Source organism: Perca flavescens, chromosome 4, assembly GCF_004354835.1.
Source record: "Perca flavescens isolate YP-PL-M2 chromosome 4, PFLA_1.0, whole genome shotgun sequence".
Classification (NCBI taxonomy): domain Eukaryota; kingdom Metazoa; phylum Chordata; class Actinopteri; order Perciformes; family Percidae; genus Perca; species Perca flavescens.
In genome coordinates this window covers 10044054-10069545 of record NC_041334.1, presented here as the reverse complement: position 1 = coordinate 10069545, position 25492 = coordinate 10044054, and the positions used below count along the sequence as shown (strand labels likewise).

At 40.6% G+C, this 25492-nt stretch overlaps 1 protein-coding gene across 1 annotated transcript in view; it reads left to right on the top strand.

Moving 5' to 3' along the window:
• rspo4 (R-spondin 4) overlaps positions 1–25492 on the top strand; it is a 49979-nt gene that overhangs the window by 13609 nt on the left and 10878 nt on the right. The window contains exon 4 of the mRNA XM_028574771.1: positions 4223–4432. Within this exon, the coding sequence (XP_028430572.1) occupies positions 4223–4432 (210 nt within the window). The remainder of the gene's footprint in view (positions 1–4222; positions 4433–25492) is intronic.

Here is a 25492-nt window from a genome sequence, read left to right as displayed (position 1 = left end):
TTTACAATTACAGTGAGCATAGTGTGACAATCTGTTGGTTGTCTGTAATGCACAGTGGAAAAAGAAAAGTAACTATTACCTAATTCTGAGGAATTGGGTTGGGTGCACATGCCATCGTGGCTCTCCACACTCCTATTTCTGAAAGAAAGAAAAAGAGTCATCAATTTCCATTTGAGCCCCTCATAGTTAAATATATATGCACACTAGCATGTAACTGTACTTCATTAATTATCTAGGAGAATACAGATGAATTAACAACAGTGTATTGTTCTTTAGTGTAACTTTAACTCAGTTAAATTATCTTATTTCTGCTAACGTTAGCTCTTAAAAGCATGTAAAGGCTAAATGCACCAACCAGACTGATGATACTTGCTAACAGTAGCAAGACTTTATCAGTGCTTTATGGTTATTACAGTTAGCCAAACATTCTAAGAAACTTGGTTAAACATTTGCTAATAGTGAGCGTTAGATAATGATAAGCATTGACAATCACCGTTTTGCATTTCGCTGACATTACGTTTAAATTAGGAAAACGTAGCTAAACTTCAATTTGTAGAAAATTAACGTTAGCATGTTTTACCATAAGTGGCTAGCTAACGTTACAGACAATTTACATGGTAACATCAGATACATTTACTTTACAATGTGACTCCTCTTATATGACTATGGGACAAAGATATATTTAAAACCTAGCAATGCTAAATCTTACCTTGAATTATGTATGCTAGCTTTCAGCAGAAGTTGCATCCAGATTGCCAGTGAACGTGTGTAACGTAATGAAGGGTGTAAGCAGCAATGCTAACTCAAAAAAAAAAAAATACAGTCAGATACCGCCCAACTGTCTACGGCTCCTCCCTCTCTCCTCCTTCTCGTCTAAAAACGTCACATCCGCAACCACGATGGCTGCGCCCATAAACGCAAACTCGACGACTCATATCAGCTCTCCACAAACCAATGGGTGACGTCACACTTGCTCTGTCCACTAATATTAACAGTCTATGTATGGAGCCAAGCTTTCAATGTAACACATGATTCACCTTAAAAGTCTTCAGAGAACTTTTAGATTTTATCCTCATATCGCGTTGTGTCATCATCCATCTCTTCTAAGTGTGATATATTGATGAACTCACTCATCATTTGGTGCTGTTCAGGACTCCAGATTCCCCCTCTGCTGTCCACGTGCACCATCTGCAGCTACTGTTATTCCTTGGCATTGTGACCACATCTGGTTTTCATGGCGATATTAAGGTTTCATGTCTCACTGTTGGTACACACCTCAAGCAACTCCAAAAAACAAAAAAAAGTCACAGGAAATCTATTTATTTTATACCCCAAATCTGACAACCAAGAAATGTTGGCCCGTGTTGGCCGAGTCTGCTGCTTTTTTCCGTTGTGGACCGCGTGGAAAAACTTGCGGCGACTGATTTTGTGGGTGACATCACTCATCAGCAACTAATCACTCTGAGTTTAATGTCCCGTGATTAATGCTTCAGCTGGCATTCATCTATTTTAAATAATAGGAATGTGGTTGCCAGGGGTCTGAAGAAAATATTAGTCTGAATAAGTTGTTACTACTCAATGGGTTATGGTTGTTATTGATTTATCTTAATTATATAAGTCCTTGCATTTCTTTAATCTATGTATTGAAAAGCACAATAAGACATGATTATTTTTTTCCATTAAAAGGAAAGATCTTCTGGCACTCTTAGACCGAGAATGAAAAAAGGCTGACCACTTTCAAATTCTCGAGGTCTTCACCTGTCAGAAACTTATGGGGGACATCCCGGAGACTATGTCCATGTTTTATACAGTCTATGGTCTTCACCTAAAAGTGCCTGAAGAACTTTTCTTTTCTGTTACCATTTTCTTCATCTTTGAGAGCACCTTAAAAGGGTAACTTTGGGTTTTTTTCCAACCTATTTTCCTATGTTGTTGTGTTTAAGTAGACTGGGTAAACCTAGCCCGATCTGCCGGCGATTTGATTTCGCCCTGCAGCTCAGGCTGGAAACCTGTACGTTTATCTATCCTGCTTCCGTTACAAATTTGCGGGAACCAATCCCAAACTGGCTTATCCATCTGGCGATCTATTGGCGGGTTTAACACGATGAAGATAGAGAAACGACCAAGCAGCACCTTGTTTACATTCAACAAGCCGGCCACCGAAGCGCAGCAACCCGTTGATGCCGCCGTCGCTGCTACGTCACCCGGATCGTTGGTCTGACAGAGTCATTTGAACTATATGCCCGTTGATCACGCCTCTTGTGCAGAGAAAATACACAGCAGACCCCCCAGACTAAAGTTCAATCTTAAAAGATTGAGCTTGGTCTGGTGATAGCCAGACTAGTGTCTAAGTGACTGATGGGAACAGTGGGCCTCATTCACCAATATCTTCTGCACATTCTTCAAATTTAAGTTTTTTCTTAAATTTGTTCTTAAGAAAGTTCCTAAGAAAAGTCTACGTCTGATTCATGACGCGTTTTCAAACAGCAGAATTGTTTGCAGGTGTGTTCTTAGAATGATCAATCCCAATGTCTTCGTAATCTGAAAGCTTGTGCCCATTGCTCCTACTTAGCATAGGTAAACACCCCATTAATTCCCATAAAAGGACATGAGATGGTAGGGCCGTGTGCACACTTAAGAGAAATGTCGAAAAAGACGTGGTAAAGACTGTGGAGGCCTCAACTCCAAAAGAAAAAAAACTTTAGTAATTCTGAAGTGGAGGTACTGCTGCAAGAAGTTAGCGAAAAACGAGTGTCAGCAGTGCTTACAAAGCAGCAAATAAAACCGATGCATGAAATGCAATTACCATAGACCGTTTGGTATTTACTCATGCAGTGAACGCTCTATCTGGAGAAGGGCGCAGAACTGATGAAGTATATAGGCCTGGCACAATTCATACACAATGCAATTCAAAGTGATTTACAAATGAGCAGAAGTGTAGTGTGTATTTATTAAAACAAACATATAATTATGTGTAAAATAATGAAGATAACGAGTTACAAAATTATGAAGAAATATTAATATTTTAAATTAGAACGGATGAAAACGGTATAACTACTTATTTTGGGCAAACATGTCAGCTCCCAATTGTGCGTAAGAGTGCTCTTGAGTGTGCGTAGATTCTGTTCTTACCTAAGAACAAATCCCAAATAAGAAAACATTGGTGAATGCCAGAATCTTCGTGAAAACTGTGTAAGTGGGGTTTAAGAACACATTTGTTCTTAAGAACGATTGGTGAATGAGGCCCAATAACTTTTGACATTGGTCCAGTGTTTAAGCAAGACTGTTGCAGTCGGCAGAGGCGGAACAAGTTTTAATGTAAGTCAATGGGCAACTGCGCACCTTCAATTTTGTCCACTAAAAGTGCTTGTTTTTACCGCTGACATGTTAAGAGTGTTATTCTTAGTGTCTGTAAACATTATGGAAAAGATCCCTACAGAGATAGACCTTTTTGTTAAAGAGTAAGATTCTTTTTATTATGAAACATCCCTGAAATTTCCACACTCACCACCAGACTCCATTTCAATAAATAGCAATTTTATCATTGTAAAAGATACTTCATTTAAAGTCGACAGTAACTAAATAAAAAGCCATCTTGGTTTGTCTTTCCACTGGTCCAACAATCACCACTCTGGTTTGATTGAAATAAACCCTTAATTCACCCATTTACATGTGGAAATATGTTGGCTCTATACACGCTAAAAGTATTGCTTATTTAAAAGGAGTCTGGTGAGTTTGGCGATGGCGATTTCGGGGTTGTTTCATGTTAAACTAAAAGCATCTTACTCTTAAACGAAAAGGTCGACCTCTGTAGGGATCCTTTCCATAATGTTGTCAGACACTTAAAATAATGATCTGAGAAAACAGAAAAACAGAACTTTTAGTGGACGCAACCTGACGATGCACATTTGCCCAATATGATTAAAATTCATGGCTGCCAGTTACAGTGTTCTTGCTCAATACTGGACAATTTTTCAGTCAAGGTTTTTGTTCACATTAGTCACTTACACATCAATGCATTGAAAAATAGGGTCCAGGTTGAAAATAACAAAATTACCCTTTAAGGGTCCATGGATTCATCACATGTGAAACTGGTTGAGTGCTTGGCTTCTGCAATACTGTTGTTTTCCACAATATTGTCTTCTTTTCAGATATGTGGTTTTTGTAAAATGCTATCTTTTCAGTCGGACCTTAAAAACGTCTTAATCCTCTCGTCTCTTAGAGGACTGTCTCCTGGCTTTGTTGGGAGAGTGGAGCGACTGGAGCGTCTGTCTCCGTGACGGCGTCCCCTGCGGCTTCAGGTGGGGCAAGCAGACCAGGACCCGGGGGGGCGGGCAGTCCGGGAGAGCGCTGGAAGAGAAAGCGGCATCATCATTTTGCCCGTCCCACAGCGAGACACAGAGGTGCAGGATGAAGAAAAAGTGTCCTACAGGTAAGAAGGGAAGGAAGGAGGCCGATTACAGATACAGAACATTTGCTGCAATAAATGGCTGCAATATTTTATTGTCATTATATATACACATTTTAAATCTACCACAAACAAACTGCAGCAGAGACTGGTTGCTTCTTCTTTATTACATTGGCTGCCAACATCTGTGAATTCCCTGCATTGTTTGGTCATGTACTGTATTATTTGCTGTGTTGACACACTTTAGACCTTATAGAAAATTCCAACATGTGCTACTTCAAATTAACACTTGCAGGCTGACGTTAACAGTTTTCCTTTTGGCAGCAGTGGCTTAGTGGTGTAGAAGGGGAGGAACGCTTCCTTAGGTCATTTTAGGTGTTATGATGAAGACATCATTTCAAAGGATCTAAGTTCTTTATTGGTGATGGCGGCCTAACGTAGCTGCAGAGCCAGAATACACTCTGTATGGATACCGTCATGTTGTAATGTTGGCACTGGGAATGGTCTTTGTTGAAAGCTGAGGTTACTGCCATTTTGTAACTTTAGTGGCAATTGATGGACATGTTGTACTCAGCAACCATGAGCAAGCAACATTATGTTGTTGTTTCCTAGGGGTGTTTCATAAACTTCTGCCAGTTATGCCAGACTTGCTATTTTCAGGAAATTCTGCTTCATAAAGCAAGTTCTGGCCAACAGTAATTTCCTGTCACTTAGTCACTATATAGTTAGTTTTCACAGTCTCTCTCTCTCTCTCTCTCTCTCTCTCTCTCTCTCTCTCTTCTCTCTCTCTGTTATTGCTGTATTATGAATATCACATTTAAACTGCAGCACCATTACTACTTCGTTAAGGTTGGGGGACGATCGTGGTCATGGTTAAAATTAGTCTCGCATTGCCAGCTCTATCTCCACAGCACTGCAGTGTAAGGTCTGGCTACACTGCAGATGCATTCTGGGATAGGAGGAATGTCCCATTGTTGTGGCCGGCGTGGAGCATTTAATTTCCCCGTTGTTGCATCCCCCAGAGCAGCCCACTGTCACGGCAGTTCATGAAGTGTTCACATTCGAAAATCTTGACCTGTACACAAATCAATAAATTAAAATAACGTGACCATTTCACGAACTGGCATGAAACCGCGTTGTCAGAGCAAAGGAGACAGACGTCACAGAAGCTGCAAGTCAAAGGCAGGCTTCAACAGAGCAAAGGCAGTTTCCGTGTCGTGCGGACGGGTGTGGCAATGTGTATGCATAAGTGATCGCGGTTCTCTGTTCCTCTTTTAAAATGAATGCGCTTTCGATATTTTCTATAACAGACGCGATGGCAGCCATCTTTGTTGTAAACGAATTCAACCCAAGCGCTATTTGGTGACGTGGTTGATCACGTTACTGTTGATCACCTGGCCATCATCGTATAAAGCCTGCCCCGACAATTTGATTGGTCCCAACAGCTCTGGTTCGAGCATAGTTGCTCCACAACGGATCAAGTCCAGACCGAACTTCCCGACCTCAAATGTTGTGGGCGGGGCTAAGTTCAGCTGGCATCCAGGTTCAATTTAATCCTTTGCAAACATCCTCAGAGACGCATTTACAGACTCTCACAGAGGCTTTTGGTCTATGAGCACCGAAAAAAAAAATTAAAACAGAAGAGAATTAGATTATAGATATATAAAGATGATGAGAACGATAATGTCCACCTCGCTCGGCTCCCCATGGCTAAAAAAAAGGACTTGTATTTCTTTATGTTGGCTGCACCGCTGCACGATAACATCTTAAAATATCACACCACCTGCAACTTCATCAGAGGTTGATGCTTTTACGCTGCTTCCATCCAAGGATATCCAGCCTCTCAGATTTGGTGTATCTGAAAAAGATAGGAGTCCAGGGCGTAATGCTCATCAGTTTATCTGTGTTTCTTGCCCCAAGGCAGTGCTGCCTGGAAGGCACCGTTGGGAGGCACTGGTTATGGTTATGGTTAGGGTTAAGGCTAGGGTTAGGTGCCTTGAAGGCAGCAGTCGCAGCGCTGCCTGGAAAGAGCAGTTGGGGGCATAAAAACACCATTGAGCTGCTCATCATGTGTTCTGTGTTTGTGAGGGTCCGTGCCTGTGTTTTCCACTTCTTCCACAATGGAAGGCATGTCATTTGAGGTAATTATCATTATCATTGTCAGATCATATGTCCAGTGGCATTAGCAGAGGAAGAAATCCGATCCAGCAGATTCTGGCACAGGGATCGGGCCCGTGGACCTACTGTAATAGCACACATATGGGATAAAAGGATGCTGTGGCATCTCCCCGACATTCCTCTGTTGTTCCAGATTAGACGGCTCTAGTCTTTTAATTCCCGTTCCCTTGTTGTCTTATTGTTTTCAGATGATGAGGAAGGACATGGGTCTCATCTCCCATCCACTCTCTCTCCTCTGTTTTTCTCCCTTTGTCTCTTCACCGATGGTAGCAAACAGTCACGGGCAAACAGAGAGCTTTGTTGTTGTTCTCCTGGCAATTTAGCAACATCTGACTGTTGCATTGTCTGGGAATGTCTTTTGTATTATGGCTGGACAATTAATAGAATATGAATTGCCATCAAGATTTTGGCTTGCCACAGTTAAATGAAAATGATAAACAGCAATAACAATGTTTAAAATGCATGCTCCGCTCATAGAAAACTTTGTTGCATATCAAATCAAGTGCTTCCAACAAACAGCAAACACTAATTTAAAGCTACTCCAAATAATTGGCTGATCCTGACATTCACAACTCCTGTCAAAGTAAATAAATTCAACAGTTATATACCTGACCTTCCTTTGTTTTAAATGCAATGAGCCTAAAGGAACATGTATGCACCGTGTCTGGGAGTGTGACAAAATTAAAACATTCTGGAGGGAGGTGATCATTAAAACTATGTTCATCGTCTGTGAACATTCCATTTGACCCCAAGAGGATATTGCTGCACCTGTATCTAAAGAAATCTAAATCTGAATACCCAAGCAAATACATGTATTGATTTTGCTATACTACAGGCAAAAAGGACATCTGGAAGAAAATTGAGGCACCTACAATTGGTGCTTGGATCAAGAATATGGGGCAATGTATGTCCATGGAGAGATTAAAGTTTATATTAAAAAACAAATTTGGGGTGTATGAGAAAATCTGGAAACCATTTGACCAATATATTACAAAAAAGGAGGCATAGGGGAGCTTCTACAGAGGGAAAATGCGGGACAAGATACCCATTATACAGTAAATAAGAGGTGAACCCCAGTAAAGGAAAGGACAGAGGCATGTCTTGGAGGTGATAGCAGAGGTGCAATTCTTGTATGTTTTTGTGCGTATCGTAGCTTTGCTGTAGGTGCCATTGTTCTGTGCATGTGATACTGTCATATAGTTTGCTTTTTGGCTCTTCTGGTGATGCAGATGTTGGAAGAGAGATTTTAAACTAACAGTATGACTCAAGTAGGAGTCAGCCAGCCAGTCCCTCTCTCCACAACGCGTACCTCCAATGGCGCCATTTTGATGCTACCTAGCCCTCACCCGCCGTTAGCATTCCATTGACTGCCATTCATTTTGACGTCACTTTGACAGTGAATAACTTTACATCTGAAGCGTTTAAAGACTTTGTCCATTGTTTATTCCTAAAGAAACACGACAATGTATAAAAGGCTCCATTACCTTGTACCTCACGTTATGGCTCCGTAGCAGACGTTTTTGTAAAAATAGGCTAACGATTGTGTCATAACCAGGCTTTTGCATAGTAGAGGAATTACCGTACAGTACAGGAGAAGCTCGCAGACTGTTTCGACTTACATTAGCTGTTCAAGTTTAATTACTAATGTTAACTAGCATTTTAGTTAGCGATAATTAGCCTGTGCCTATGTTATCACCTAACATATACTTACGCTCTCCGTCTCTGTAAGATTCGGAATGATTGGGATTTCTCTTGGCACAGCTACCAGAAGACTTACAACTTTCAGACACGTTGCTCACGTCACATCTGCGTCTTCAAGTTCAGTTGGAGGCTGAGCAGTAACGCTCCGCGCTCACCGGAAAATTGCTTCTAATTCACTTCACTGGTCTCTGTTGAAATCTATGGGCTGACTTGGTCCATTTATTTAAATGTCTATGTATTTTGCTGTCAGGCGCTAGGGGGGAGCGAGACGACCACCATTCAACTAAAAAAAAAGTCATATAACCATTCGAATGACTCTGAAGCTGTTCAGTTAAGGTAAATTAAGCTAAAAAAAAACTGCATAGTTCCCCTTTAAATCTCCTGAAAACAACACAAGGCGGCTACAGTATACCAACACAGACCTCTACACCTGCCTGTACAATTATAGGGGAAACACTGAGGACCTATACATTTAGACATAATACATAAAGTAATAACATAATAAAATAAGTATAAATTAAGACTGTGAGAGGCAGTTCAAAGCTCTGAAATATTATTAAAGGATTCTTTTTTTGATTCTCTTCACCAAAATATCATTCCCAAAGATCAACAATGAATATATGTACAGAACTCTTTTACCTCATTTCACTGTACATCTCATCAAACATCAGGAAATAATCCAAGAATCCAAACGTTTGGATACTTGAGGTGGCTGAGAGGGTGAATGAGTCTGTACAAAATCCAATCAAATCCCCGTACTTATTAAATATAAGTGTAAAATGTTAAATAGAATACATTTAACGTAGACTAACGGTGTTTCGTACACTTATCGCCTTTCAGTGCACCTCAGCAAGCACTGCTCTTTTGTTGAAAGCTAAACAAGCAGTTTGTGTGCTCGTTCTCAGGGGGAATATCCATTGATTGATTTACACTTTGACTGATCGGTTGGACCAATAGTTTTGGAAAAAAGTGGGGGAAAGTAACGCCTCCACCTTCAACGCGAAGTCCAAAGGCACAATGGTGTTCGGTACAGGCGACCAACGGTGTTCCGTAAAGAATGAAAATTCAAAGTGTAAAAATATTAAAATGTTGTAATTAAAATTAACTTTATTGACCCTTTATTAAAGAAAACTGTAGTGTACAAAACACCATTAGTCTACGTTACTTAGTCCACATCTTAGAGCTCCTTGACGTTTCCCAAATCCTCATCAGAGCATGTTTTTCTGTTTTCTTTGTTAAAACAGTAGGACTGCAAAATCAAAGAAACAGAAATATTGTAAAAAATTAAGAACGTCTCCTCAAGGACTTGATTTTAACAGCATTTCAACTCACTGAATCACAAAGGTGAGGTGCCAGCGAGATGTCATTTTCTCTGAGGACATCTCACATTACTCAAAGTTGGCCAGGATGACATTTAATCATTCAATCAATTTTATTTGTCACATGAAATCATACAAAAAAGGACGTATAATTCCAGTGAAATGTTATCTCATCAGCTCCTTGAACTCATGCACAAAGCAGAATGTGGCCGTCAGATCGGCACACACAGAAAGAGTCACCCAATTGAATGGCACCAGCACTCCAGGATCCAGCTAAATCTCCACAAAAGGACACCACAGCTGGAAACCGACGCAGGCACATTTTAAAACTTGACCATCCAGCTGGCTAGCTAGCCAAGGCTAGCAGAGTCGGGAGGAGGTTAGCAGAGTCGGCAGGACACTGGTGTTGATTTCCCGATCCTGATGAAAGACTCACAGCCACATGACATGACCGTCCAATGTCAACCACAAAAAGCACAAGTAATGTTCATAAAATAGACAATTCAGCATATATTTTGCCGATATGGCCTAAAATCCATATTGCGATATACATTGCAGCCTCTTGCGATAACGATATATATCACGATATATAAATTATAATAGAACCAGAAAGCCAAACTGCTAAATGTTTTTTTGTTTTTTAAAGAAAGAAACATATGTAGTTTTGAGAACATTTATTGTGCAAGACTGTAATTATACAACATAATGTTGCAGATAAATAAAATTCAAGTACACTAGTTGCAGAGACTTCAACAAAGAAAAAGCTTAAAGTATATATTCTTTCCTTTAGTGCAAACCATTCTAAAAGGTACTACACTTAGTTTAAGTCCTTGGTTCTTAAATGCCACCAAAGATGCAGAGAACAGGAACAACTGGTGTCTTTTTAGTAAAGGAACAGACACTTAACTGAAAATACTTTTAGTATTAGGCAAAGATGCACAGATACTTAAATAAAAACATATTTCAAACATAAAGTTTCTTACCTGCAGCCTAATGTAACACATTTTGTTCTCTTAATGAAATTAAAACTGGTGTCTTGTTAATAAAGGAACGGATACTGTGAATTAGGGAAATACTTCCAGTATTAGGCATGGCTATTTTAAATAAATAAAATTCTTCCAAGTGTAGTGCACAGATACTTCAAATGAAAACATAATAAAGTGCAAAATGAAAGCACAATATTTTTTTGGGAATAAAGAAGATACTTCCAGTATAATGCACATACAGTATACTAAAGAAAATGTATAAAAGTTTTGTTACAGTAGTGCCATGCCATAGCTATGGCTGCGAAGATTCCAATTGTCCGATATATAGTGAATTGTCAGGCTGATGAAAGGCTCCATGGTACGGCTCAACCACAGGTCCGTTGTAGCGGCTTAAATCCGAACCAAGTCCAAATAATGGATGTTGCACCGGTCTTTTTCACCAGCTCCTCGGTTTTGCTTTCAGCCATGTTTACTCAAGATGATGATCCGGTTGCAGCCCAGCTCATGGCTCTAAATTTCACGGGTAGATTGCGTCATCAACATGCATTACCGCGATAGGCCAATTTTGTATCGTTTATATTGCATATCGTTTCTATCGCCCATTACTAGCGACTGGAGAGGTCTGCACCTTTGAGAACAGTCCATGACCATTTCATTGCTCACACTAGAGGATTGCTGCTGACATACCAATTATGTTTGATAATAGGAATGTTGCAGACAAGGCCATGGGTACATGATGGTAATTAAACCATGACATATTCACCCTCTCACAGCGGGGTAAAAAGGCTCCGTACCTTGCAACGTGTAGATTCTGTGAGCTTTCAATCAACCAGGATTTAAAAGATTTAGAAGTCAAAAGAAGGCAGTTTTACGACTCTCTGTGGTAAGTATTCAGCTCATAAACAAAGCAACCAAAACACATGATGAGAGCCCAAAGTATTTTTTACCATTGGGGTTTAGAACACCACAAATCAATTGGAGGTACTGTAAATTTAGCCAGCATAACTGGGAAGGAAAAGCAAATCAGAAGCTGTGTAATTATATGTACTTGGTCCACATGTTGATAACTCATACAGCCTTTTCTTAGCCTTTTCTTTCTGCATATATATTTGTAAAATGACTTTAGCGGGTACAGACACATGTTTGGTGTTAGTGTGAAAGGTTATTAGTTGTATTTATGGTGGTGATAGTCTCCCATAATCAGACGGATTTACTTGTTTCCCTTTTAAAGAAAGAGAGCGGCAGTGCAGCGCTTATTTAGGACATAATGCATTCCCCCTGCTTTAAAATTGAAAGAAGATGCAGCTAGTGTTTTATGATACAGTGTAACACAAATGTAAACTGGAGAAAAACTGTGGTAACCATGGTCAAAGTCTTTTGCATCCATATTACAACAGGCTAGAACAACTGTGGCTGAACTCTACTGTCAAACATCCATCCTTCATTATTAGTCCATTAGTGCTGAGGCATATTGTTTTTTTAAATCCTGTAAAGTCGAAATGAATGGATATGTCATAATACAAAACTGAAGTCCCTCGTGGCTTGTTGCCTGGTCATTACTTATTTACTTTGAATGCTTAAAAAGCAAGCAAAGCTTAATTTGTACAAGTGGTTCCTCTTGGGAAGAGAATACTGCAGCTGTACTTCAGTGTTTAATGTACTAAATGCAATAAAAAGCACATCAAGCACAGGCCTGGTACAGTCACACAGCACACTCATAGTTATGCACGCTACAGCTAGCCAGCCAAAAACATGTTTAAAACACGATGTGTAGACATGGAACAGGACTGTCTACTGGGATCATTAAGTCTTTGAGTGTGTGCTAAGTCCATACTAATATTCTATAATATTAACGGGAAATGAGTGCACTAACTTTTGAAAAGTAAAAACAAAACAAATTCACATGGAGACTTATTTTTTGTGAGGGCATCAATCAAACAGATGTATCAATTTGAAAAGCCACACATAAATCAATCCGCCATCCACAATACTTCTGTGAGTAGCTGAGATGTTTAATGTCTGGAGTCCACTGGGCTAAAAAGGCCTTCTTCTGAAGCCTGACAGCTTCCATTACAGCTGGCATCCACCAACAGATGACCTAATGGCCACAAGTCTGAGCAACATTTTAGTTTTTTGTCCTGTGGGCCTGCGAGTGTGTGAACATTATGCACTGAGGGCGCACTCACACTTGGCCCTGTTAAACCGTGTGTAGGAGCCAATGTGTATTGTTTAGCGTTTTGGGTAATTTATATACATTGCAAAAGTAACTTGTTTAATGACATTTAAAATATATAGCCTAATATGCATAAGAATTTAGGTAATGTTGTAGAATGTGCTTTGATGTGTGTGTTTTGGCCTATTAAAACTCATTCTCCAGTAGTCTGTCCTAGGGCTGGGCAATATATCGATATTATGTCAATATCGTGATACGAGACTAGATATCGTCTTAGGTTTTGGATATTGTAATATTGTGATATGACATAAATGTTGTCTTTTCCGGGTTTTAAAGGCTGCATTACAGTAAAGTGATGTACCTTTCTGAACTTACCAGACTGTTCTAGCTGTTTTTTTGCCTTTTCCCAAATTAGACATTATGTCCACATAACTTATGATTATTTATCTAAAATCTAAGTGTGAAGATATTTTGTTAGAGCACCAACTGTCAACCCTAGAATATCGATATCGAGGTCTTTGGTCAAAAATATTGTGATATCGGATTTTCTCCCTATCGCCCAGCCCTAGTCTGTCCTGCTATTGGACAATTTGGAGTTGGTTTCTGTAAGTTGAGTTAGTGTGGATTAGGCTTCAACAAAGCAGAATGTGGAGCAACATTTTTTTGTCTGCTGATTGTAGATCACTGATTGTGTATTTTAGGAAAGTCAATTTCAGCACAAGGTCATGTGTTTTGGATAGCCTTGCATGGTGAAGTTGGACATGGTGATCTTCATGAGTCAGAACCCTTTACATCCTGCAATTAGTGGCGAGGAAGGTTTTTAACAAGTTGCCACTACTCCGTGCCCAAGTACGTTCGACCCCAAAGTCTGGTATGTTTGACTAGTGTGCCCGGTCACGGTACGCCTAACCGTGCCATGGCCAGCTTGAAAGAGGTGGTCAGTGCATGGTTCATTTGGACTCGGGCATGGTACGCATCAGTGTGATCGCTTAACATGCCCGAGGAAGGAAGAAGAAGAAGATTTATTTATATTAGGACAATGCACATTAATCAACATTTCTGTAAATGTGCCAGTGTTAGCCAGTCGGCTAATTTTCAGCTGTAGTCCTAGTTACACGCATGTCTTTATGGTGGGAAGAAACCGGAGAACCCGGAGGAAACCCACGCAAGCACGGGGAGAACATGCAAACTCCACACAGAAAGGCCTGGGACGACCTGGGTTCAAACCTAGAACCTTCTTGCTGTGAGGCAGAAGTGCTAACCACTGAGCCACCGACGTGTGCTGCATAAGAAATAAACATGTTAGGCATGCAAGAGGGCCATATGTCGTTGCGCCCCCGTTGCAAACAACTCCAAATAAGCCACAAACTCACAAAGTAAGTGATGGTCTCCATTGTGCTGTACGAGAGCGCTTCACTTCCTGTTTTCTTCAAACAATAAAATCGGATCGTAATGATGTAAGCGTGCTCTGGCCCTGAACGTTTTATTGCAGTGTGAGTGCAGGTCAGCGGGGGAGGGGGGATGGGGGACAATCGTGTTCGTGCACAGTTCAAGGCAACTGGGCCAAGTTTGAATACGTCCTGAGACAATAACACTACAGAAGTACACTCCCAAAAATGACTATAGAGTGGTATAAACTCTCCAATGGTTTTAAAAATGCCTAAACATGTGTGATTTATAAACATAGAATTCACTACAGGACAGTTGTATTATATTACATTGCATGGGATGTTCTATCTGCAGTATGTTATCTCTGTCATCATGCATACATTTAGTAAAATTTGTTTACAAGAGTTTCCTCCGCAGCTAGAAACACGAGAACCATTTTTACGGTCTGTGATGTTAACAAGCGACACTTTCTGGAGCAGCATTACGGATGAAGAGAGACCATGCGTGACTTTAACAGGTTTACATGTGGAGGGACACAGTAATATTATACAGATTTTATATGGGGATATGAACTCATTTTCTGGTCTGGCATTCTTAAGAAAACATTGAGCTAATTTAGGTGTAAAGGCACAAACACAATTATAGCTTGGGGCATCCTGGTGGCACAGCAAGGCAAGCATCTTGAACTGCGGTGACCGTGATGTTGAGTTCCAATCGGACTCTTATTGTACATCATCACCCAGTGGTGGAAGAAGTATTCAGATCCTTAACTTAAGTAATACCACTAATACCACACTGTAAAAAATATTCTGTTACAAGTAAAAGTCCTGAATTGAAAATGTTACTTAAAGGTGCTCTAAGCAATGTTGGGTGACGTTCGAAGTATTTTCAAACAAAACGAGGCAAGCTCGCCCCTCCCTTCTCCTCATCCCGTCCCCTCTCCCTCGCTTCCGTGCTTCCGCGCACTAACCCCCAAACCCCAACCTCCAAATCCTTCTTGTCTGTTATTGGCTGGAACGCTGTTTTATTATGTTTGGTGGTGCAGGATGGCCAGTTTGTTTTTGTTGCCGTTTGTGGAGCCTGGGCTGTCTACAGAGACCACGGTTTTTTTTTTTACAGTGTGTTCAGGGGACAGGCAGCTAGCAGATGATGAGGCGATGTTTGCTGTATGTGACAAAAAATGTTGTAGCCTGAAAAACGCATGACATCACTTAGAGCACCTTTAAGTAAAGGTATCTATGCATCATCATGAAAATGAACTTAAAGTATTAAAAGTACTCAAAGCAGAAAAATCCTCACATTTTAGAAACTGGAAACGATCCAAACAATACTGTCAATCAACTAAGTTTAATGTTTAATGGTCTGATAATTTCAGCTTGATTTTTAGGCTTATGTATTGTTGGGTAGTTTAATTTATTATAACACATCTGATTTTAGAAACTACATTTGTTTTGTGTGCAGAAATCTTAATTTGTAAAGTAACTAGTAGCTAAAGCTGTCAGATTAATGTAGTGGAGTAAAAAGCAAAATATTTCCCTCTGAAATGTAGCAGAGTAGAAGTAGAAAGTGGCATGAAAAGACTCAAGTGAAGTACAAGTACCTCAAATTTGTACTTAAGTACATTATTTAAAAGTAAATGCACTTAGTTACATTCCACCACTGTCATTACCCCATGTTTCCCTCCACTCTGTACGCTCAAATAAAGGCAAAATGTGATAACTACACTGAAGATGAGGTTGATCAATCATGGCTTTCAGTCTATGTGTGAGGATCATGGACATGATTTCAAAGACATTTTTCCATTCTCTTATCCTGAAATACTGAAGCATCCATCTGTTTGATCTACACTGACTCTAAACAGTAATGGCGTTACTGTCTTCAGAACCAGCTGTACGGTCAGCTGCTGAAAGGACAAAATGTCTTTACCAGGCTGAGTAACTTCAGAACTCAATGGACAAAAAGTAGGCTCATGAGGATTATGCTAAAAAAAAAAACAACAGAATATTTACTTTATTTTTTTATTATTGTGTCATTTACTTTATGTCATGTATATGGCCATTGTGGCAGTGGGCAGCTCAAAGTGAAACTGAGGGCCTTGATCAGTCATTATAGAAATATGATCACAACATAAAGACCAGAGATACAGTCAGAGATTTGTGTAATTTGAACAGCTGGCTGTGGAGATTAGGGTTGGGTATCTTTTGGGGTTTTTTCCGATACTGGTGTTAAAACAGAGCCGGTGCCTAAACGGTGCCTGAACTGTCGTTAAACGACAAAAAGAAGAACCCCTAGATGGCAGAAGGGTACTTTACAAGGTTGAATGCACAATGAGCTTAAAAGGTACAACTGAACGCATCATTAAGTCATGTCTGTGTTGTTTCTCCGGCAGTGTCCACGGTGTCTCAAAGTGCAGGTAGTCTCCTGTGTCTTTAGCTGCATACTGTTGTACGTCTCAGTGTTGGAATACCTTCCAGTGAAATACAGCCACACGTTTTAACCATGTTTAACAAGCTACTAGCTAACAGTAGGCTAACATTACCTGCTGCCAAGTGTAGTGTTAACTAGCATCACGTGCAGCGATGTTTCTGTTGCCTCTAACTCTGTTTCAGAGCACCAGAGAGCATCGCAGGCATTTAAGTGGAACCAAAATGAGGCACCGAGATCTGCGTTGTCATTCGGTCTGGTAGATACCGGTCGTTTAGGTTTCAGTACTCAACAACAGTGGGGATGCACTTTGTTAAACATACACTTTATATATTTTTATATGACTTATTTTTGTTCAAATTGAAAATGGACACATTTTTGGAGCATGAAAAAAATCTTGATGAAATTCCCTAAAAATCCTACCGGTGTGGTTTGCACGCTATGATGTGTCTGTGGATCATACTGGACAGAGACAAATGTATTTCTTTGACTGCTAAACAGACAGGAATGGTGGGAATTGTTCTCGCTGAGCTGCAGGCCTTTGGATGATTCCAACATGACTGTATTTAAGCATGCTGTGCTGCCTATTCCTGCATTAGTCTGCCTGGCCAACACCACACAGGGGTGCTTGTGGTTTAGTTAGAAAGTCAAATGTTCATCGACAGAAAGCCTAGAAGTTACTGATGGCAACAACGGAGATGTATTTTACAGATGAATGTGATTAATGTAAAATGTATGTACACTGTATATAAAATCTGAACTTAAAAAAAAGGTTGTATACTATTGTAAGTAAGCCATTCTGGCTTAAATTTCCAGGGCCATTTTTTTTCTTTGAACGCAGTCCACCACTGAGAACATATGTGCATCAGACAAAGTGGGTACTTCTGGCAGCAAGCAAACTATCTAAACTATCCCTCAGTGAATTCAGACATGTGGAGCTAAATATTCAACAGGTCCACAAAACATCTGGGGGCCGTTTCCAGAAGGAGGTTTAACAAACTCTGAGTCTAACCCTGAACTCTGAGTTGATTTACCCTGAGATGGGAAACTCTGAGTTTTCGGTTCCAGAACAGCTGATTTGAGTTGGTTCAATCAACTCAGAGTAGGTTGACTCAGAGTTAAGAGCATGCACCACCACAATAAAAAGGCAGCATGAATGGAGCCATGATACTACATTTCACCATGATAACAACCACAAACAAACTGGTCGGCAGAAATACTCATGCGCACATACACATGCATTTCGTTAAAAAAGCAACACAGCGGCTGCTGCAGAAGAGAGAGAAAATTTTGTGGGAGAAAATTGCTACTAGAATAAATGCGTAAGTTCCAATATAGTGTATTAAAGGTCCCATGACATGGTGCTCTTTGGATGCTTTTATATAGACCTTAGTGGTCTCCTAATACTGTATCTGAAGTCTCTTTTATATAGACCTTAGTGGTCCCCTAATACTGTATCTGAAGTCTCTTTTATATAAACCTTAGTGGTCCCCTAATACTGTATCTGAAGTCTCTTTTATATAGGCCTTAGTGGTTCCCCAATACTGTATCTGAAGTCTCTTTCCCAAAATTCAGCCTTGGTGCAGAATTACAGCCACTAGAGCCAGTCCCACAATGAGCTTTCCTTAGTATGTGCCATTTCTGTGGCAGTAGCTATTGAGGAGGAGGGGGGGGCAAGGTGGAGGGTGGGGGGGGTGTGGCTTGACCAACTACCACTTTGCTTGTTTGCAAGCCATGATGTCTCTCTCTCTCTCTCATGGGTGGGCCAAATTCTCTGGGTGGGCAAAGCAGAGAAAGGGGAGGTAACCTTGCTCCTTATGACCTCATAAGGAGAAGATTCCAGATCGGTCCATCTGAGCTTTCATTTTCTCAAAGGCAGAGCAGGATACCCAGGGCTCGGTTTACACCCATCGCCTTTTTCTAGCCATTGGGGGACCATATACAGGCTGGGGGAACGCATATTAATGTTAAAAAACCATAAAGTGAAATGTTCATGACATGGGACCTTTAATATCATATTTAATCATAAGTATGATATTACTGGTGAAATGGTATTGAACCTATAATCTATTTCATTTATGTGCAATACTGTGGGCTAAAAGGTTTTAGGCCTACTAATCCCATTCTGAGGCTGCAGCACCATCATTAACAGAATTATAATTCATAATCTTTTATTTCAAAAGGGTCTTGCTAGTCTACACAGCATTCCGGGATGGGAGAAAAACGTGCTCTGGTTTATTGGCATTTCTTTCAACCAATCATAATTGTCATGGTTGGGGCTAAGCTCCGGACAGAGCCACAGTGCTGACACGTAAGACACGTAATGGGACTATTTGGGAAGATGCTGACAGGGGAAGCAGCTGATCAGTCCTCAGTCCTGTGAGTTAAATGTTTGCTACTCAGAACTTATTCTTAAAGGCGTTTCCATATCTACTTTGTTCTTTTTCTACAAAAGGAAAAAAAATCACCTCAAGCGAGCGTAAAAAACTTTTTTGAGACATTGAGCTTGAGTTTGACCAGGTTTTTTTTTTTTTTTTTTTTTGGGGGGGGACTTCTGGAAACACGGCTTATGTACATTGCAAACAAAAGATGAGAGTAGATCTTTACAGGTAGGATTATATAAAGTTGACAAAATGGTGGGCCGATGTATTTACTTTGAAGTCTGGATTGTGTTGGTTCATTTCCCAAATTGTGAAAATAACATTACGATTTGTTTTACTATGTTTTGTCTTTTTAATACCGGTACCCATTAGCTAAGCTTTTAAGGTGACAAAAAGCTGAAGATGATCAGTTCATGTTACCGTCAGAACTGATCAAATCATGATGTCTTTATCATGTAATTGTAACATTCAACGGAACTGTGTCCATGCTCGGGCACTTTTTGGTTAAGGTTCTATCAGAATACTCGTTTAAATACAAATATAAATAAATGATAATGTTTAATTAATGTTAATTTAATGGTGTCAAACTACTAGTTTGTAACGGAATATCATTTTAACCATTTTCTTTAGGTTAATTGAGCCGGCAAAAGGAAGCCGATACCGATGAATTAGCTGTGTGCTACCCTTGGCCATACTCAGACACCCATATCTCCCCCGCTGTAAAAACTTACTGGGCGCTTCTGGTTTTTCAGGGGTATTAACCGTATTTACAAGTTGCCCAAATTAACATCAATACTGTCAACACATCCAGGACCATACTTCTGTTCTTCACAATAAAACAGGATGCTTAAACAACTCCAAATGATGCAGTAAAAGCTCCTTATTTTCCACTTTGAATGAAACGTTATACCACCAACCTGTGTTCTTACAGCTTTCCCTTATCAAAGTCACTTTTGCATACTAATTAGACACGTAGATGTCCATGTATAAACAATTTACACGTAGATTCTTAAATGTGTAAAAATAACTTCTATTTGCACTTTGGGCGCGATCAGCCAGATAAAAGCACCACGAAAGTCAGGGAACGGCATCAGACCGGATGTGTCCGGCTATGTCCAACAGCCGCAAACGGTGTCCGAACATGGACACAGTTGCGATAAGCATCAGTACATATTCCCAAAAATGTAGTGAGATTGTTTTGTAGGTTACAAACAAATATTACCTTGTTAGAGACTCATTTCAAAGAAGCGTTTTTGAGGAATACTTGCTTTGATACCGGTTATGCAAATGCCATTGCAAATACAGCTTGAAGGCTTTGGGAGCTATTAGGCATGTAAATTTTACAACTTGATATTTCTATGTCATATTTGTTGAGGGCAGAGGGGGAAAAAAAGCATTGTTTTAATAAAAAGGGACTGGATTACATTGCAAAGAACAAGCTTTTATAAAATCCTGCCCGACAGAAAAGAATTTACTTAACATTTGACTGTTTGGGGCACTGCTACTTCAATATGCAGTCTGTACAGTGCATAACTCAGTGGCCCTGTCGTCCTGCAACACATGGATCTGGGTAGAGCTTACAGTGTACTCTAACACAACACAGACAGTGAGCTAAAGTACATTTTCCCAAGTATCATATGCGAGTTAGTGCATAGCGGTGCAGAGAGCCTCGGGGGGAACTAAAAACTCTGGACAACAGGTATTCATTAGAGAACAAGGAGATCGCTGCACACTAACTCTTTTCTCTCTCACTTTTACGCCTTGAATGTCCTTAATGTGCTTTGGAGGCAGGCCTGAGCGAAAGCCAGTAATGAGATTTTCTTTTTTTTCCCTTCTGCCTTTCCCAGTTGTGGGCAGAGATGAGAAAAGTATGTTTCTAGGTGGATTCCAGACATCTTTCATTTTTCATTTCATCGTGTTAGTGTGACTGATTCAATTTGGCTGGATTCAGTCCATTTCAATGTACTTTAATACACTTTTTATCAGACCATAAAGATTTTAGAGATTCAGTATGCTCCATGGGCGGTCATTTATACACTGTTTGGAAGTACTGAATGTATCAAAGATGCCCCGTCGGTCTGCTTCCTGTGATTGTTTAACCGCTCACAGGCATCCCTTTCCCCAGCTGTTATCTGTTGAAGCTACCCAGTGATCCCTGAGAAGACCTCATTAAGACTTATTTGACTTGCTCGTTAAATTAAATGAGTTTGAATGTACTTCTTAATGTAATAACAGAGACGTGCTCCTACTGCACCTGCTGTGGTACGTTTACACAAGCCTTTGGTATCTATTGGTACACCGTATGAGAGAACGTCTGAGTCGGTAAACATCTGCATCGCTGGATGTTGACATTCCTGTCAGTGTGATCATGATTGTTTTTTAGATTTCTTTTTGGGGGGGGGCATTTTTAGACATTTATTTGACAGAACAGCTGAAGACATGAAAGGGGAGAGAGAGGGGGGGGGAACGGCACACAGCAAAGGGCCGCAGGCCGGAGTCAAACCCACGGCTGGTGCGCCGAGGCGCAAATACCCATACACGGGCGCCCGCTCCACCAACTGAGCTGTCCAGGCACCCGCGTGACCATATTTGTGTTATATACACAGCATGTTATCTTTATGAAATATTCCCATCTCTGGGATTAAAGGGAGGTTTTAGATCCAGAGCAGTGTTTCCTCTAGAATGTTTTTCAGCGGTGGTGGGGGTGGGGTGGGGGGCGTGAATTGGACGTCAGTGTACGGGGCTTATCTGCTAATGTTAGCTGCCGACAGTTACCTCGAAACCATCCAGCAAATAAGTGGGTACCGTAGGGTGATTTAATGTAGCCGCTCATTTTACACACAGTTTAACAACAAAACTAAACGCTCGACTGAACATTACTAGCTACGTTTTTCATGTTGGCTTTGAGCGGTACGCACCCCCGCTAACCTGGAAAACGGTTTTAAAACGGTAACGTTAATACAGCGTGTTGGAGGAATACAGCGTTCTCCTGCAACGGGAGTCAGAGGCAGAGGGGCCGTCACCGCAGCGTTAGCTAACATTAGCTTCTTGTCTCATCTGGGGTCTGATAAACAGTAAATTCATCAAAGTCAGTGTGCTCAACACTATTTTTCCAATAAACTATAGCTGTCAAATTTCACGGGACCCGCGTGAGTGCGGATTTCATGTTCTAGAGCAGACGGCTCTACGGCTTTATCACTTTTCATAAACAGCCGAAGGAACGGTATTGCGTGGTGTACATAGCGGAAACCCTGTTGTGCGTCTGCCCTATTTCTGATACCGTGGCACTGGAAATTTTACCGTGGCGCAGCGCCACTATGCTATAAACATAGAGAAAACACTGCAGAGGACATACTACTGTTGGCTGCCCAGTACAACCACCACTGTTGTACACGGAGCAGGCCGAGTGGAGCATCTGAAGACAAATGTTGCGTACAACCTACTGTAGATAATTCCAGTCCGCATTCAGAGCTGCAAAAGCTAAATGTTGAAGGTGTTTGTGTAATCTTTCCGCCTCCTTTGCTCCATTTGCTTGTGTATATGTAAGGGCGCATATTTGTGTCTGACCCCGCAGTTGGTTTTACTGTTCTCAGTGTGAGCTTGCACCACAAGGCTCCATGCCGCTTATATCTTCATGTGGATTTATCGCCCGTTATGCCGGTGTACAGCACATCCCCCGCCCACCGCAACATGTGGCTCTGAGTGTAACTCTAAATCAGTACAAGCTCAAGAGGATAATACCAGCATTTTTGAAAGATCCTCTTGCTTTTCGTCTTTGTCTAGTCAATTTTAGCCCTCTGAGGCGTAACCACATCTCAGTCAGATATTATCTTGATTTAAAGATTCATTCATATCACGAAAATATATGTTTCTCAATTAGCCCTGATGATATTCAGCCATACAGCATACAAGTGAAATAACCAGAATTGTGTTTGTGTTGCTCAAAGCACTGAAAAATGATTGAACCTTTTATATCTATTTCATACCTCATACCTAAATGACAAAACAGGTTGTTTGTCATCGCCTTCCAAAACTAAACTCATATTACTTTTTCTAATCTGCTACCACAATTGTTAAAATGATTCTTTTGGAATAAAGGATATCAATGCCGATAAGCTAAAGCCCTATTCGCACAGGACTAGTAGGACTAGTCCATGGGTAACATTAGTCCTGTGAAAATAGTGCCTAAATAGTTTTTTTTGTTTTTTTTAAATAAACTTATCAGCTTGTCTGGCTCTAGTCACTTGAGGAAAATGAAAACATGTTGTCTTACGTGTTTGACCATGTTACTGATTCCGCGGTTTATCTGTGGACAATAATATCAAAGATCTAAGTCCTGGATAGTGTATGTAGATAATCCACAGCACAGTTTTCCTCGCTTCCTAACACAGAAGTAGTCACAACACAAAAGTTGCATTTACCTCCATTACTTTTGGTTGGCGATATCTTAAAACCATGACACAAAGTACAGTATCTGCATGGTTAAACACCATTAGGTAGCCTGACAAGCCTGAGACACATTAAGGGAAATCACAAATTGGCAGGGCTCAATCCGAGGGGCGGGATAAATGGTTGTCTTTCAAATTCCCTCTGCAGGCAATAGGATAGCGCTACAACCAGGCAGAGCAACGAAGAAGGTAGCGGAGCTAGTTGATAGATTAAACTTTTGCCGTATCCGGTCGGCAAAACTCCGAACACATCTTCCTTTTTTAAGAATTACTTCAGTGCCGTTCTTTGTTCTTTTCTCAAAGAAAAGCTTAACTCCAAGTCTTCCAGAGTCACGGCCAAAGCCGATTCGAAAGACCGCTGTTCGCCAGCAGCGGCAGCCATAAGCCCGCCCACCAACTCTATACACAATGTGATTGGCCCGGCCAGAGTTTGGTTTTTCCAGGGGTTCCAACCCTTCTTCTTCTAAACAGGTGTTAACTCTTTAAAGAGTTATCTCAGTGGCCCATTACTTCCTTCAAAGTTTCTTGTTCTCATCTTCACTAACACATGCAATTTTCCCTTACTCTCAGGAAATTCCATTCATTACAAAAACAACCAATCCAACCAATCAAATTAGAATTTACTATTCAGTTTTAAAGCTGAGAAATTCAACGGCAGTATTTGAAACATGCTTAAGGTTTGCCGTTGGCCTATTCAGATCAATAGTATACTGGCAACACATAAGAGAAGAGTTTGCTGTCTCATTGTTTAACAGAAAAGCTGACCATCGGGACAATCCTCCAAAAACTGGGTGTATCCACTGAAGAGCTTGTGATGTGGTCGCACGGTTAGTGTTATGGTTTCAGACAATATATATGGAATTTGTGTGTGTGTGTGTGTGTGTGTGTGTGTGTGTGTGTGTGTGTGTGTGTGTGTGTGTGTGTGTGTGTGTGTGTGTGTGTGTAGCCTGCCTGTGGTTAGGTTGTTATGCGATGAGCAGGGCAGTTTTTTTTCCACGTTCAGTGCTTGATTCAGTAAAGATGGCTGAGGGATGGTTCACTCTCATGACATACCAGCTACATCCCATCTGGTTCACTGTCTCCGTTTGTTTGTGTCTCCGTTTGTTTGTGTGTGTGTGTGTGTGTGTGTGTGTGTGTAAAAGGTGAGCGCTGTTGCATGTAAAGATCTTCTGTTGGTTGGTTTAACAACAGGTTTGATTGGACTTGTGTGGTCAGTGTGTATTTGGATGCTCACATCAGAGGTGGGAAGTGGCCACAATTGTACTTCACTGCAGTACAACTTTACCTAAAATTTAGCAAGTATTCAAACTTTTTCGGAGGGAAAAAAAATTTATTTTCTGTTACTTTTATCTAGCTTAGCTGACTAGGACTTTATATTCAATATGTCAGCATAAGCATAAAAATTAGGGCTGTCAATCAATTAAAAAAAATTAACTAATTAATTGCACAAATCGCGATTAATTGCTTTTTTAAATTGAGACTGAAGCTTGTAATAATGGATATTTAAATGCTAAATCACTTAACTTTGCAAATATGAAGAAAAAAACAAACAAGGAAAGGTTCTGCTAAGTTCAGAATGTTTAATATCTTTCAGAACAACAGCAGCAACAATTTGGCTTAGTCCTGCTGAAGGCTACAAACTGTCTGACTTTAGAGCAGATTTTTGTCACCGTCCCCGGCTGCTGTCGCCTGCTCTCGTCTACTTTACAGGCGAGGAGCAGTTCATCTCCAACGAGCCGAGAGTTCAGTTCATCTCCAACGAGCCGAGAGTTCAGTCGGCGGCAGGGCAGTCGGGACTCACCCGGAAATGGCGAGCGCAATGAGGTGACTAGAGTCTCAAAATCTGACGAAAATCTTCTAAACTGACCTTTTTCGATCTGAAATGAAGACAGATTCAGCAACTGCACGGCCTATTTCTCGCTTAAAATGTTTTCAGAAACATGTTTCAGTGAACTATTTTAGTACAATATGAGATCGTATTCTGAACGGCCGCCATGACAGTCTGGCTCTCAATATCCGGAGAAAACAAACCCATGTGACGCGTTCGTCCAATCAGCTGCCGGTTTTCATTACTTGGGCAACAAT